Below are 16,985 nucleotides of genomic sequence, written 5' to 3'. Positions count from 1 at the left end.
GAGCCTCAGCGCAGGGGCAGATCTGGAGTAGCCTCAGCACAGGGGCAGATCTGGAGTAGCCTCAGCACAGGGGCAGATCTGGAGGAGCCTCAGCACAGGGGCAGATCTGGAGGAGCCTCAGCACAGGGGCAGATCTAGAGGAGCCTCAGCACAGGGGCAGATCTGGAGGAGCCTCAGCACAGGGGCAGATCTGGAGGAGCCTCAGCACAGGGGCAGATCTGGAGGAGCCTCAGCACAGGGGCAGATCTGGAGGAGCCTTAGCACAGGGGCAGATCTGGAGGAGCCTCAGCACAGGGGCAGATCTGGAGGAGCCTCAGCACAGGGGCAGATCTGGAGGAGCCTCAGCACAGGGGCAGGTCTGGAGGAGCCTCAGCACAGGGGCAGGTCTGGAGGAGCCTCAGCACAGGGGCAGATCTGGAGGAGCCTCAGCACAGGGGCAGATCTGGAGTAGTCTCAGCACAGGGGCAGATCTGGAGGAGCCTCAGCACAGGGGCAGATCTGGAGGAGCCTTAGCACAGGGGCAGATCTGGAGGAGCCTCAGCACAGGGGCAGATCTGGAGGAGCCTCAGCACAGGGGCAGATCTGGAGGAGCCTCAGCACAGGGGCAGGTCTGGAGGAGCCTCAGCACAGGGGCAGGTCTGGAGAAGCCTCAGCACAGGGGCAGGTCTGGAGGAGCCTCAGCACAGGGGCAGATCTGGAGGAGCCTCAGCACAGGGGCAGATCTGGAGTAGTCTCAGCACAGGGGCAGGTCTGGAGGAGCCTCAGCACAGGGGCAGGTCTGGAGAAGCCTCAGCACAGGGGCAGGTCTGGAGAAGCCTCAGCGCAGGGGCAGATCTGGAGTAGCCTCAGCACAGGGGCAGATCTGGAGTAGCCTCAGCACAGGGGCAGATCTGGAGGAGCCTCAGCACAGGGGCAGATCTGGAGGAGCCTCAGCACAGGGGCAGATCTAGAGGAGCCTCAGCACAGGGGCAGATCTGGAGGAGCCTCAGCACAGGGGCAGATCTGGAGGAGCCTCAGCACAGGGGCAGATCTGGAGGAGCCTCAGCACAGGGGCAGATCTGGAGGAGCCTCAGCACAGGGGCAGATCTAGAGGAGCCTCAGCACAGGGGCAGATCTGGAGGAGCCTCAGCACAGGGGCAGATCTGGAGGAGCCTCAGCACAGGGGCAGATCTGGAGGAGCCTCAGCACAGGGGCAGATCTAGAGGAGCCTCAGCACAGGGGCAGATCTGGAGGAGCCTCAGCACAGGGGCAGATCTGGAGGAGCCTCAGCACAGGGGCAGATCTGGAGGAGCCTCAGCACAGGGGCAGATCTGGAGGAGCCTTAGCACAGGGGCAGATCTGGAGGAGCCTCAGCACAGGGGCAGATCTGGAGGAGCCTCAGCACAGGGGCAGATCTGGAGGAGCCTCAGCACAGGGGCAGATCTGGAGGAGCCTCAGCACAGGGGCAGATCTAGAGGAGCCTCAGCACAGGGGCAGATCTGGAGGAGCCTCAGCACAGGGGCAGATCTGGAGGAGCCTCAGCACAGGGGCAGATCTGGAGGAGCCTCAGCACAGGGGCAGATCTGGAGGAGCCTCAGCACAGGGGCAGATCTGGAGGAGCCTCAGCACAGGGGCAGATCTGGAGGAGCCTCAGCACAGGGGCAGATCTGGAGGAGCCTCAGCACAGGGGCAGGTCTGGAGGAGCCTCAGCACAGGGGCAGGTCTGGAGGAGCCTCAGCACAGGGGCAGATCTGGAGGAGCCTCAGCACAGGGGCAGATCTGGAGTAGTCTCAGCACAGGGGCAGATCTGGAGGAGCCTCAGCACAGGGGCAGATCTGGAGGAGCCTTAGCACAGGGGCAGATCTGGAGGAGCCTCAGCACAGGGGCAGATCTGGAGGAGCCTCAGCACAGGGGCAGATCTGGAGGAGCCTCAGCACAGGGGCAGGTCTGGAGGAGCCTCAGCACAGGGGCAGGTCTGGAGAAGCCTCAGCACAGGGGCAGGTCTGGAGGAGCCTCAGCACAGGGGCAGATCTGGAGGAGCCTCAGCACAGGGGCAGATCTGGAGTAGTCTCAGCACAGGGGCAGGTCTGGAGGAGCCTCAGCACAGGGGCAGGTCTGGAGAAGCCTCAGCACAGGGGCAGGTCTGGAGTAGCCTCAGCACAGGGGCAGGTCTGGAGTAGCCTCAGCACAGGGGTAGATCTGGAGGAGCCTCAGCACAGGGGCAGGTCTGGAGTAGCCTCAGCGCAGGGGCAGATCTGGAGTAGCCTCAGCACAGGGGCAGGTCTGGAGTAGCCTCAGCACAGGGGCAGATCTGGAGTAGTCTCAGCACAAGGGCAGATCTGGAGTAGCCTCAGCACAGGGGCAGATCTGGAGGAGCCTCAGCACAGGGGCAGGTCTGGAGTAGCCTCAGCACAGGGGCAGATCTGGAGGAGCCTCAGCACAGGGGCAGGTCTGGAGTAGCCTCAGCACAGGGGCAGATCTGGAGGAGCCTCAGCACAGGGGCAGGTCTGGAGGAGCCTCAGCACAGGGGAAGGTCTGGAGTAGCCTCAGCACAGGGCAGATCTGGAGTAGCCTCAGCACAGGGCAGATCTGGAGTAGCCTCAGCACAGGGCAGATCTGGAGGAGCCTCAGCACAGGGGCAGATCTGGAGGAGCCTCAGCACAGGGGAAGGTCTGGAGTAGCCTCAGCACAGGGCAGATCTGGAGTAGCCTCAGCACAGGGCAGATCTGGAGTAGCCTCAGCACAGGGGCAGATCTGGAGTAGCCTCAGCACAGGACAGATCTGGAGGAGCCTCAGCACAGGGGCAGATCTGGAGGAGCCTTAGCACAGGGGCAGATCTGGAGGAGCCTCAGCACAGGGGCAGGTCTGGAGTAGTCTCAGCACAGGGGCAGATCAGGAGGAGCCTCAGCACAGGGGCAGATCTGGAGGAGCCTCAGCACAGGGGCAGGTCTGGAGTAGTCTCAGCACAGGGGCAAATCAGGAGGAGCCTCAGCACAGGGGCAGGTCTGGAGGAGCCTTAGCACAGGGGCAGATCTGGAGTAGCCTCAACACAGGGGCAGGTCTGATCATGGAGGTGTCATACATGGTGGTGTTATACATGGCGGTGTAATACATTGCGGTGTCATACATGGCGGTGTAATACATTGCGGTGTTATACATGGCGGTGTTATACATTGCGGTTGTCAGGACCTGAGTACTTTGATAAAATTTGTGTGTTTTCTGGTGGGGTTTGGTTGGTGATTTGTCCCGGTGTGCTGTGACTCTCTGGTGGGTTTCTTACTATTTGGCTATTAGTCTGGATATTGAGTATCTGCCTTCAGTACACTTGAGGTTTCTTTGAGTTGAGCCTCAGGTGTTGGTCGTACTCGTCATCTTATCAGATGGTTCCTGGGCCTGTATAAGGAGGAGGGCTGGCTTCAGTTATTGCTGGTTTTCATTGTGTCCAACCTGAATTCGTGGCTCGGGGAGGAGGAGGAGGAGGAGGAGGAGGAGGAGTATTTGTGGTATTACAGCTGACTAGGCAGTGGTTTGAGTTGTTGCCTTGTGTGTGAGTCTGGTTTCCCCCTCCACACTCCTCCTCTCCCCTGTCCTCAGTCCTGGTTCCCCGGCACTATCTGGGTATTTGTGAGGTTTGGGTTCCAGTTAGTTTTGCCCCAGTCCTGTGTAACCCTTTCCTCTCCCCTGTCCCTCTCCTCATTCTCTTGTTGTGTATTGTGTTGTGTTGTGTGTCCGTTGTCTAGCACTTCCCATCCTGTTGTGTCTGCAGTTGCCCCTTGGTTTCTGTAGGGGTCACCCCCTTAGTACCCCCAGTCCCTCGCTCTCTTGTAGCTCTCGCCCTACCTATCGGTTAGGTCTTCGTGTTTAGAGAGCCAGAAGTTGTCGGGGCCAAGGCTAGCTTGTGTACAGCCGACCACCACCCGCAGGCAGGGCCTAGTCAGCTGTTGTAACGCCAGTCTCCTTCCCCATTTCCTTAGAGGTGCACGCTGCATTCTATATTCTGTTCCTTGGGCATAAACACAATTGTGACAGCGGTGTAATACATGGCGGTGTAATACATGTTGGTAGTACACCTCACAGCCAAGTAGATCATTAGATGTGAGGTTTCATGTGATCACTGAGCAGAATCTCTCGTGTTCTCTTTCAGTTCTCCTCGGCCTCTCGATGGATGTGACCGGTCAGATAATGATCCAGTTGATCCCTCAGAATCCGGTTGTTAAAGGATCAGTCACCCTGAATGTTACTGGGATTCCGGAGAGTTTGCTGCGTTTCTCTTGGTTTAAAGGACCAAACACAAGTTCTCCGTATCAGATCCTGGTATATATATTTGGTATTGACCCCCCTACAGTCCCTGGACCTCAGAACAATACTCGGATCTCGTTTTTCAGTAATGGATCATTACACATCAGAGATCTCCAAGTCACAGATCAGGGGAATTATACAGTGAATATACAGACACAGAAGATAGCAAAGGACGTATTTGTGAACCTGACCATCCATGGTGAGTACTATGTGCCAGACTGTACAATGTATGTCACGTGATCATGTAGACCTGGGGTGGTGTGGAGTGAAGCTGGAGGAGACAAGAGTTATGGTGCAGCACAAGAGGAAACTTTACACTGTATACATACAATTCCCTGCCACAGACAACGGGATCCACTGACATCCAAAACATGGAACCAAACCAACTTCTTCATCATTATATCTGCCTGTATGTGAGGGAGTGCCCATAAATGAGCGATGAAGGGCTGCACCTAAAGGCATCTCACATATCCAATCGGACACAACTTAAGTCGATCCACATGACCAAGTAGAGATTTGCCTATTCTGACTCCTTTCAGAGCTTGGTCAGTGACTCTGGTCTGTGTAGCGGCCATCCCCTCTACTGTCCTTACGGGTCACCCCATCCCCTCTGCTGTCCTCACGGGTCACCCCATCCCCTCTGCTGTGCTGTCCTCACGGGTCACCCCATCCCCTCTGCTGTCCTCACGGGTCACCCCATCCCCTCTGCTGTCCTCACGGGTCACCCCATCCCCTCTGCTGTCCTCACGGGTCACCCCATCCCCTCTGCTGTCCTCACGGGTCACCCCATCCATCCCCTCTGCTGTCCTCACGGGTCACCCCATCCATCCCCTCTGCTGTCCTCACGGGTCACCCCATCCATCCCCTCTGCTGTCCTCACGGGTCACCCCATCCATCCCCTCTGCTGTCCTCACGGGTCACCCCATCCATCCCCTCTGCTGTCCTCACGGGTCACCCCATCCATCCCCTCTGCTGTCCTCACGGGTCACCCCATCCATCCCCTCTGCTGTCCTCACGGGTCACCCCATCCATCCCCTCTGCTGTCCTCACGGGTCACCCCATCCATCCCCTCTGCTGTCCTCACGGGTCACCCCATCCCCTCTGCTGTCCTCACGGGTCACCCCATCCCCTCTGCTGTCCTCACGGGTCACCCCATCCCCTCTGCTGTCCTCACGGGTCACCCCATCCCCTCTGCTGTCCTCACGGGTCACCCCACCGCCTCTGCTGTCCTCACGGGTCACCCCACCGCCTCTGCTGTCCTCACGGGTCACCCCATCCCCTCTGCTGTCCTCACGGGTCACCCCATCCCCTCTGCTGTCCTCACGGGTCACCCCATCCCCTCTGCTGTCCTCACGGGTCACCCCATCCCCTCTGCTGTCCTCACGGGTCACCCCATCCCCTCTGCTGTCCTCACGGGTCACCCCATCCCCTCTGCTGTCCTCACGGGTCACCCCACCCCCTCTGCTGTCCTCACGGGTCACCCCACCCCCTCTGCTGTCCTCACGGGTCACCCCACCGCCTCTGCTGTCCTCACGGGTCACCCCATCTCCTCTGCTGTCCTCACGGGTCACCCCATCTCCTCTGCTGTCCTCACGGGTCACCCCATCTCCTCTGCTGTCCTCACTGGTCACCCCATCTCCTCTGCTGTCCTCACGGGTCACCCCATCTCCTCTGCTGTCCTCACGGGTCACCCCATCTCCTCTGCTGTCCTCACGGGTCACCCCATCTCCTCTGCTGTCCTCACGGGTCACCCCATCTCCTCTGCTGTCCTCACGGGTCACCCCATCTCCTCTGCTGTCCTCACGGGTCACCCCATCTCCTCTGCTGTCCTCACGGGTCACCCCATCTCCTCTGCTGTCCTCACTGGTCACCCCATCTCCTCTGCTGTCCTCACGGGTCACCCCATCTCCTCTGCTGTCCTCACGGGTCACCCCATCTCCTCTGCTGTCCTCACTGGTCACCCCATCTCCTCTGCTGTCCTCACGGGTCACCCCATCTCCTCTGCTGTCCTCACACTCCATTTCCTCTCTAAGTAGGAGAAAGGCAGCAAACAGTAAGAAAGTAATAAACCTTCAGACCTTCTCTCTCATCCCTCACCCTCATCTCTGTCTTCTCTATATGTAGGGTCTTCTGTCCTCCATGTTCTGTGTAATATATCACATCATCCACCATGTCCTCTTATATGACATCTTCTCTGGTCCTCCAGACCTTTCCTCTCATCCTTCACCCTCTCCTCTCCCCCCATCCTCCATGTTGGGATCACTATTGGAGACAGAAGGCAGAGGCCGCTTCTCCCCCTCCTCACAGTACAGCAGGCCCCAATTCCTCCTTGTCGCTCCCCCCACCACATTGTGTTCTTGGAGACACTTGTCAGACACAGCTCTGAGTGTTGAGGGGGAGGTGGGATGTAGCGGAGCTGACATGGTGGAGGGGTAGCGCTTGGTTGCCTAGATGGCTCAGAGGGCTTTGTTTGTTTGTCTTCTTTATATTTCTCAGGACGTCTGAGGATTCCTGATGGTGAAGGTGAGGAGGGGGATGGAGATGGGGGGATCTGAAGAGATCTGTTTCCTGGTACAGGGTATTTAGCGGGTCATCTGAAGAGATCCGGGTCTTCACTGATGGCTCATGGGTTTGCTCCATTACATTGCCCAGTAATTGGTCACCACCGATGATCTCCTCCACCATGGACTCCCTTCTAGGAGAGATCTGGAGGTCTTGTCTCACAAGGTGAAGCCACCACTAGGGGGCATTGATGCCCTTCTTCAGTGAGCTCCCCCTAGTGGTGGCTTTAATGATGCGACTCTATGGCCTAGAGGGTTTGGGGCAGTGTAACAGATATTTGAGCTCTGCCCCCTATACACCTCCGCTCTCTGTTCCTTATATTACCTCCACATATGGAGTCTCTTCTTCCATCGCTCAGACTTCTCCAGCCCAGGTCACTCTCGTGGATGAAGACGATGATCGCTGTGCGGAGAAGAGGAATGTCCAGAAGTGTGCAAATAAAAACTGCGATATTAATGCTTCACTATAGATGAAGAGCGGAGATATCCGAGTGAGGATGAGGAGCGCGGAATGGCAAAAATGTGCTATATGATAAGCCGTCTGTCTCTATGGCAGCCGGGAGGGATGTGGGTGGTAGAGGTTTACCCTATATGTCCCATAATTCACTGCACATCTATCCCATAGCTGTCTTATTGCTGGGGGTCCTCTGCTGGCTGCACGGACTGTAGCATGTGATAAGCACTGGAGTTGATGAAGGTTCCTCCTTAGGTTGTGTTCACACGTAGCAATCTACCACAGATGTCGGAGCGGATTCCATGGCAGATGGCGTCCACTTTCTGCCTCCCATTGCTTTCTATAGAAGGCAGAGATCAGAGGATGACGCGTCCTGCTCAATCTCTCCTCAGATTCTGCGGCTCAGGAGTCCTGGTCTTCGTAGGAAGCCGCGACACAATGTCCACTCTCTACATTTTGCTTCGTTTTTGGCCACAGCTCTACATTTTTTTTTCTCCTATCAGTAAGTCTGTGGAGTGTGGGAGGAAACCCATGCAAACACGGAGAGAACATACAAACTACACGCAGATGTTGCCCTAGGTAGGATTCGAACCCAGGGCTCCAGCGGTGCAACGCTAACCACTGAGCCACCGCGCCGCTTACAGATCTAAACTTCCTCTTGTCCTCTCACAATACAGATTTCTAGGTGATTTCCTGACGTGAGGCACAGCCCATAAGAAGTGTTTTTGGAAATCTGTCTTGGCCATGTCGACACTCGGGACCCAACGTACATTGACCAGGACAGTTGTATTGAGCCCGTCGGTGGAGCGCCCTCTTCCTCTAGGTCTATGTATGTAGCAGGGCCGTAGCTCGGCATCTTCCCTCTTGGTTTGCCCCTGAACCTCAGCCTGGCTCAGTGTAAGTCTCTTTGGTTGGCAGTCACAGATGGGTGAGGACCTTCTGGGTATAATGTCCCCCCTGTGGCCTTGTGTCCTCTGGATCTCTCCTCCCAGGATGACTGGCATCTCTGTAGGCTCGCTTTCTGAGACACCACATCATCTTCTCACCACGACCCTCACCATTCCTTCCAGGGATTCCAGACATGCTTCAGCCTCTTGTCCGCTACAGATAACTCCACATGCTGGACTGCTGGTCGTCTCTTTTGTGAGCTATGGTTCCAGCACCTTCAGGTCGGGTTCCTGTTCCAGGTTCCTTTGCAGTGGTTGACTCTTCAGGCCTAATCTAGACTGATCTGGAAGACCAAAATCAACTTCTCTGAAAGAACTGGGTTGTGTCCCTGGGACCTTCTAAAGATGGGCAAAGAACTGTGTCTGTAGCATTCCCACCATAGACATGTCCCCAGACACATCCCATCAGACCCGAGAGTGTCTCCTTCTGCCCTCTAAGGGGCCCTGTGCATCCTATATCATCTCGCTGGGGCCCCCTGGAGGAAAGAAGGGGAAGCGGAGGCAGCCATGAGCAGAAGCGAGGATCAGCTCACCATATACAAATCTTTAACGTGTCGTCTATCCTGAGAGCTGGAAACAACGGCGCGGACTCCAGGCAGAAACATCGGGTTCAATAAAAGGTTGTGTCCGCTCCGATCAGGAAGGAATCCAGTTTGATCAATAAAAATTTACTTTTATCGTTGTCCGACATTAAAACAGTTACAAAAGTCAGTGCGGAGATCGCTTACATCATGCACGGCTACGCGTTACAACACTGCACCTTCCGCATGGCCTATCTGCAAACTAAATTTGTTTTTCATGGTTCAATGAAGGGTTAACATTTAAGGTGGGGCCAGTTGGTCAGGCTGGTCTTATATTAGGAGTGTGGTTTAGTTTGCAGATAGGCCATGAGGAAGGAGCAATGTTGTAACGCGTAGCCGTGCATGATGTAAGCGATCTCCGCACTGACTTTTGTAACTATTTTAATGTCGGACAACGATAAAAGTAAATTTTTATTGATCAAACTGGATTCCTTCCTGATCGGAGCGGACACAACCTTTTATAGAAACCGATATCAGTAAGAAAGGCCCTGGGCCCGGGGCAAGAGAATATATCGGGCAAAACCCAACGCAAACTGCCATTATTATACTGAGAGGTTTCTAGAGCCCCAAGTATCATCATCGGGGGCCCAGGGGAGGTGACAAATCTAAAACCAGAAAAGACCCCAGAGTTTAAAAATAGGTTGTGGGGGCTGTACCCCAAAATTTTTGCAATATTTGCAATGAACACTGTTTTAGCCACTATGGGGTATAATACTGTGTGCAGGGGCCACTATGGGACATAATACTGTGTGCAGGGGCCACTATGGGACATAATACTGTGTGCAGGGGACACTATGGGGGATAATACTGTGTGCAGGGGCCACTATGGGGTATAATACTGTGTGCAGGGGTCACTATGGGGGATAATACTGTGTGCAGGGGCCACTATGGGACATAATACTGTGTGCAGGGGCCACTATGGGACATAATACTGTGTGCAGGAGCCACTATGGGACATAATACTGTGTGCAGGGGCCACTATGGGGTATAATACTGTGTGCAGGAGCCACTATGGGACATAATACTGTGTGCAGGGGTCACTATGGGGGATAATACTGTGTGCAGGGGCCACTATGGGGGATAATACTGTGTGCAGGGGCCACTATGGGACATAATACTGTGTGCAGAGGCCACTATGGGGGATAATACTGTGTGCAGGGGTCACTATGGGGGATAATACTGTGTGCAGGGGCCACTATGGGACATAATACTGTGTGCAGGGGCCACTATGGGACATAATACTGTGTGCAGGAGCCACTATGGGACATAATACTGTGTGCAGGGGTCACTATGGGGGATAATACTGTGTGCAGGGGCCACTATGGGACATAATACTGTGTGCAGGGACCACTATGGGACATAATACTGTGTGCAGGGGTCACTATGGGACATAATACTGTGTGCAGGGGCCACTATGAGACATAATACTGTGTGCAGGGGCCACTATGGGACATAATACTGTGTGCGGGGGCCACTATGGGGGATAATACTGTGTGCAGGGGCCACTATGGGACATAATACTGTGTGCAGGGGCCACTATGGGACATAATACTGGGTGCAGGGGTCACTATGGGGGATAATACTGTGTGCAGGGGCCACTATGGGACATAATACTGTGTGCAGGGGCCACTATGGGACATAATACTGTGTGCAGGGGCCACTATGGGACATAATACTGTGAGCAGGGGTCACTATGGAGCGTAATACTGTGTGCAGGGGACACTATGGGGGATAATACTGTGTGCAGGGGCCACTATGGGGGATAATACTGTGTGCAGGGGCCACTATGGGACATAATACTGTGTGCAGGGGCCACTATGGGACATAATACTGTGTGCAGGGGCCACTATGGGACATAATACTGTGTGCAGGGGCCACTATGGGACATAATACTGTGTGCAGGGGCCACTATGGGGGATAATACTGTGTGCAGGGGCCACTATGGGACATAATACTGTGTGCAGGGGCCACTATGGGACATAATACTGTGTGCAGGGGCCACTATGGGGGATAATACTGTGTGCAGGGGCCACTATGGAGCGTAATACTGTGTGCAGGGGCCACTATGGGACATAATACTGTGTGCAGGGGCCACTATGGGGGATAATACTGTGTGCAGGGGCCACTATGGGACATAATACTGTGTGCAGGGGCCACTATGGGGTATAATACTGTGTGCAGGGGCCACTATGGGGCATAATACTGTGTGCAGGGGCCACTATGGGACATAATACTGTGTGCAGGGGCCACTATGGGACATAGTACTGTGTGCAGGGGCCACTATGGGGGATAATACTGTGTGCAGGGGCCACTATGGGACATAATACTGTGTGCAGGGGCCACTATGGGACATAATACTGTGTGCAGGGGCCACTATGGGACATAATACTGTGTGCAGGGGCCACTATGGGACATAATACTGTGTGCAGGGGCCACTATGGGACATAATACTGTGTGCAGGGGCCACTATGGGACATAATACTGTGTGCAGGGGCCACTATGGGGGATAATACTGTGTGCAGGGGCCACTATGGGGGATAATACTGTGTGCAGGGGCCACTATGGGACATAATACTGTGTGCAGGGGCCACTATGGGGGATAATACTGTGTGCAGGGGCCACTATGGGACATAATACTGTGTGCAGGGGTCACTATGGGACATAATACTGTGTGCAGAGGCCACTATGGGACATAATACTGTGTGCAGGGGTCACTATGGGGGATAATACTGTGTGCAGGGGTCACTATGGGACATAATACTGTGTGCAGGGGCCACTATGGGACATAATACTGTGTGCAGGGGCCACTATGGGACATAATACTGTGTGCAGGGGTCACTATGGGACATAATACTGTGTGCAGGGGCCACTATGGGATATAATACTGTGTGCAGGGGCCACTATGGGACATAATACTGTGTGCAGGGGCCACTATGGGACATAATACTGTGTGCAGGGGACCACTATGGGACATAATACTGTGTGCAGGGGCCACTATGGGGGATAATACTGTGTGCAGGGGCCACTATGGGACATAATACTGTGTGCAGGGGCCACTATGGGGGATAATACTGTGTGCAGGGGCCACTATGGGGTATAATACTGTGTGCAGGGGCCACTATGGGGGATAATACTGTGTGCAGGGGCCACTATGGGACATAATACTGTGTGCAGGGGCCACTATGGGACATAATACTGTGTGCAGGGGCCACTATGGGGGATAATACTGTGTGCAGGGGCCACTATGGGGGATAATACTGTGTGCAGGGGCCACTATGGGACATAATACTGTGTGCAGGAGCCACTATGGGACATAATACTGTGTGCAGGAGCCACTATGGGACATAATACTGTGTGCAGGAGCCACTATGGGACATAATACTGTGTGCAGGGGCCACTATGGGACATAATACTGTGTGCAGGGGCCACTATGGGGGATAATACTGTGTGCAGGGGCCACTATGGGACATAATACTGTGTGCAGGGGCCACTATGGGGTATAATACTGTGTGCAGGGGCCACTATGGAGGATAATACTGTGTGCAGGGGCCACTATGGGGTATAATACTGTGTGCAGGGACCACTATGGGGCATAATACTGTGTGCAGGGGCCACTATGGGACATAATACTGTGTGCAGGGGCCACTATGGGGGATAATACTGTGTGCAGGGGACACTATGGGACATAATACTGTGTGCAGGGGCCACTATGGGGGATAATACTGTGTGCAGGGGCCACTATGGGACATAATACTGTGTGCAGGAGCCACTATGGGACATAATACTGTGTGCAGGGGCCACTATGGGACATAATACTGTGTGCAGGGGCCACTATGGGGGATAATACTGTGTGCAGGGGCCACTATGGGACATAATACTGTGTGCAGGGGCCACTATGGGGTATAATACTGTGTGCAGGGGCCACTATGAAGGATAATACTGTGTGCAGGGGCCACTATGGGGTATAATACTGTGTGCAGGGACCACTATGGGGCATAATACTGTGTGCAGGGGCCACTATGGGACATAATACTGTGTGCAGGGGCCACTATGGGACATAATACTGTGTGCAGGGGCCACTATGGGACATAATACTGTGTGCAGGGGCCACTATGGGACATAATACTGTGTGCAGGGGCCACTATGGGGTATAATACTGTGTGCAGGGGCCACTATGGGACATAATACTGTGTGCAGGGGCCACTATGGGGGATAATACTGTGTGCAGGGGTCACTATGGGACATAATACTGTGTGCAGGGTCACTATGGAGGATAATACTGTGTGCAGGGGCCACTATGGGACATAATACTGTGTGCAGGGGTCACTATGGAGGATAATACTGTGTGCAGGGGCCACTATGGGACATAATACTGTGTGCAGGGGCCACTATGGGGATAATACTGTGTGCAGGGGCCACTATGGGACATAATACTGTGTGCAGGGGCCACTATGGGACATAATACTGTGTGCAGGGGACACTATGGGGGATAATACTGTGTGCAGGGGCCACTATGGGACATAATACTGTGTGCAGGGGGCACTATGGGGGATAATACTGTGTGCAGGGGCCACTATGGAGGATAATACTGTGTGCAGGGGCCACTATGGGGTATAATACTGTGTGCAGGGACCACTATGGGGCATAATACTGTGTGCAGGGGCCACTATGGGGGATAATACTGTGTGCAGGGGCCACTATGGGACATAATACTGTGTGCAGGGGTCACTATGGAGGATAATACTGTGTGCAGGGGCCACTATGGGACATAATACTGTGTGCAGGGGCCACTATGGGGGATAATACTGTGTGCAGGGGCCACTATGGGACATAATACTGTGTGCAGGGGCCACTATGGGACATAATACTGTGTGCAGGGGGCACTATGGGGATAATACTGTGTGCAGGGGCCACTATGGGACATAATACTGTGTGCAGGGGTCACTATGGGGATAATACTGTGTGCAGGGGCCACTATGGAGGATAATACTGTGTGCAGGGGCCACTATGGGGTATAATACTGTGTGCAGGGACCACTATGGGGCATAATACTGTGTGCAGGGGCCACTATGGGACATAATACTGTGTGCAGGGGCCACTATGGGACATAATACTGTGTGCAGGGGCCACTATGGGACATAATACTGTGTGCAGGGGCCACTATGGGACATAATACTGTGTGCAGGAGCCACTATGGGGTATAATACTGTGTGCAGGGTCACTATGGAGGATAATACTGTGTGCAGGGGCCACTATGGGACATAATACTGTGTGCAGGGGCCACTATGGAGGATAATACTGTGTGCAGGGGCCACTATGGGACATAATACTGTGTGCAGGGGCCACTATGGGACATAATACTGTGTGCAGGAGCCACTATGGGACATAATACTGTGTGCAGGGGACACTATGGGGGATAATACTGTGTGCAGGGGCCACTATGGGGTATAATACTGTGTGCAGGGGCCACTATGGGACATAATACTGTGTGCAGGGGCCACTATGGGACATAATACTGTGTGCAGGGGCCACTATGGGGGATAATACTGTGTGCAGGGGCCACTATGGAGCGTAATACTGTGTGCAGGGGACACTATGGGGATAATACTGTGTGCAGGGGTCACTATGGGGTATAATACTGTGTGCAGGGGCCACTATGGGGCATAATACTGTGTGCAGGGGCCACTATGGGACATAATACTGTGTGCAGGGGCCACTATGGGACATAATACTGTGTGCAGGGGCCACTATGGGGGATAATACTGTGTGCAGGGGCCACTATGGGACATAATACTGTGTGCAGGGGTCACTATGGGACATAATACTGTGTGCAGGGGCCACTATGGGGGATAATACTGTGAGCAGGGGCCACTATGGGACATAATACTGTGTGCAGGGGCCACTATGGGACATAATACTGTGTGCAGGGGCCACTATGGGACATAATACTGTGTGCAGGGGCCACTATGGGGGATAATACTGTGTGCAGGGGCCACTATGGGGGATAATACTGTGTGCAGGGGCACTATGGGACATAATACTGTGTGCAGGGGCCACTATGGGACATAATACTGTGTGCAGGGGCCACTATGGGACATAATACTGTGTGCAGGGGCCACTATGGGGATAATACTGTGTGCAGGGGCCACTATGGAGCGTAATACTGTGTGCAGGGGCCACTATGGGACATAATACTGTGTGCAGGGGCCACTATGGGGGATAATACTGTGTGCAGGGGCCACTATGGGACATAATACTGTGTGCAGGGGCCACTATGGGGTATAATACTGTGTGCAGGGGCCACTATGGGGCATAATACTGTGTGCAGGGGCCACTATGGGACATAATACTGTGTGCAGGGGCCACTATGGGACATAATACTGTGTGCAGGGGCCACTATGGGGATAATACTGTGTGCAGGGGCCACTATGGGACATAATACTGTGTGCAGGGGCCACTATGGGACATAATACTGTGTGCAGGGGCCACTATGGGACATAATACTGTGTGCAGGGGCCACTATGGGACATAATACTGTGTGCAGGAGCCACTATGGGACATAATACTGTGTGCAGGGGTCACTATGGGGGATAATACTGTGTGCAGGGGTCACTATGGGACATAATACTGTGTGCAGGGGTCACTATGGGGGATAATACTGTGTGCAGGGGTCACTATGGGGGATAATACTGTGTGTAGGGGCCACTATGGGACATAATACTGTGTGCAGGGGCCACTATGGGACATAATACTGTGTGCAGGGGTCACTATGGGACATAATACTGTGTGCAGGGGCCACTATGGGGGATAATACTGTGTGCAGGGGCCACTATGGGACATAATACTGTGTGCAGGGGCCACTATGGGACATAATACTGTGTGCAGGGGTCACTATGGGACATAATACTGTGTGCAGGGGCCACTATGGGATATAATACTGTGTGCAGGGGCCACTATGGGACATAATACTGTGTGCAGGGGCCACTATGGGGGATAATACTGTGTGCAGGGGCCACTATGGGGTATAATACTGTGTGCAGGGGCCACTATGGGGGATAATACTGTGTGCAGGGGCCACTATGGGACATAATACTGTGTGCAGGGGCCACTATGGGACATAATACTGTGTGCAGGGGCCACTATGGGGGATAATACTGTGTGCAGGGGCCACTATGGGGGATAATACTGTGTGCAGGGGCCACTATGGGACATAATACTGTGTGCAGGAGCCACTATGGGACATAATACTGTGTGCAGGAGCCACTATGGGACATAATACTGTGTGCAGGAGCCACTATGGGACATAATACTGTGTGCAGGGGCCACTATGGGACATAATACTGTGTGCAGGGGCCACTATGGGGGATAATACTGTGTGCAGGGGCCACTATGGGACATAATACTGTGTGCAGGGGCCACTATGGGGTATAATACTGTGTGCAGGGGCCACTATGGAGGATAATACTGTGTGCAGGAGCCACTATGGGACATAATACTGTGTGCAGGGGCCACTATGGGACATAATACTGTGTGCAGGGGTCACTATGGGACATAATACTGTGTGCAGGGGCCACTATGGGGTATAATACTGTGTGCAGGGACCACTATGGGGCATAATACTGTGTGCAGGGGCCACTATGGGACATAATACTGTGTGCAGGGGCCACTATGGGGGATAATACTGTGTGCAGGGGACACTATGGGACATAATACTGTGTGCAGGGGCCACTATGGGGGATAATACTGTGTGCAGGGGGCCACTATGGGACATAATACTGTGTGCAGGGGCCACTATGGGGTATAATACTGTGTGCAGGGGCCACTATGGGGATAATACTGTGTGCAGGGGACACTATGGGACATAATACTGTGTGCAGGGAGCCACTATGGGGACATAATACTGTGTGCAGGGGCCACTATGGGACATAATACTGTGTGCAGGGGCCACTATGGGGGATAATACTGTGTGCAGGGGCCACTATGGGACATAATACTGTGTGCAGGGGCCACTATGGGGTTATAATACTGTGTGCAGGGGCCACTATGGAGGATAATACTGTGTGCAGGGGCCACTATGGGGTATAATACTGTGTGCAGGGACCACTATGGGGCATAATACTGTGTGCAGGGGCCACTATGGGACATAATACTGTGTGCAGGGGCA

General features: G+C 54.1%; 1 protein-coding gene across 1 annotated transcript in view; it reads left to right on the top strand.

Annotated features, from left to right (window-relative positions):
- LOC142187305 (cell adhesion molecule CEACAM8-like) overlaps positions 1-16,985 on the top strand; it is a 75,077-nt gene that overhangs the window by 34,459 nt on the left and 23,633 nt on the right. Inside the window, exon 2 of the mRNA XM_075261529.1 lies at positions 4,124-4,477. Coding sequence (XP_075117630.1) covers positions 4,141-4,477 — 337 coding nt within the window. The 5' untranslated portion in view covers positions 4,124-4,140. The remainder of the gene's footprint in view (positions 1-4,123; positions 4,478-16,985) is intronic.

This window comes from Leptodactylus fuscus, unplaced genomic scaffold, assembly GCF_031893055.1.
Source record: "Leptodactylus fuscus isolate aLepFus1 unplaced genomic scaffold, aLepFus1.hap2 HAP2_SCAFFOLD_182, whole genome shotgun sequence".
In the NCBI taxonomy this organism is placed as follows: domain Eukaryota; kingdom Metazoa; phylum Chordata; class Amphibia; order Anura; family Leptodactylidae; genus Leptodactylus; species Leptodactylus fuscus.
This window is presented reverse-complemented; position numbering and strand designations above follow the sequence as displayed.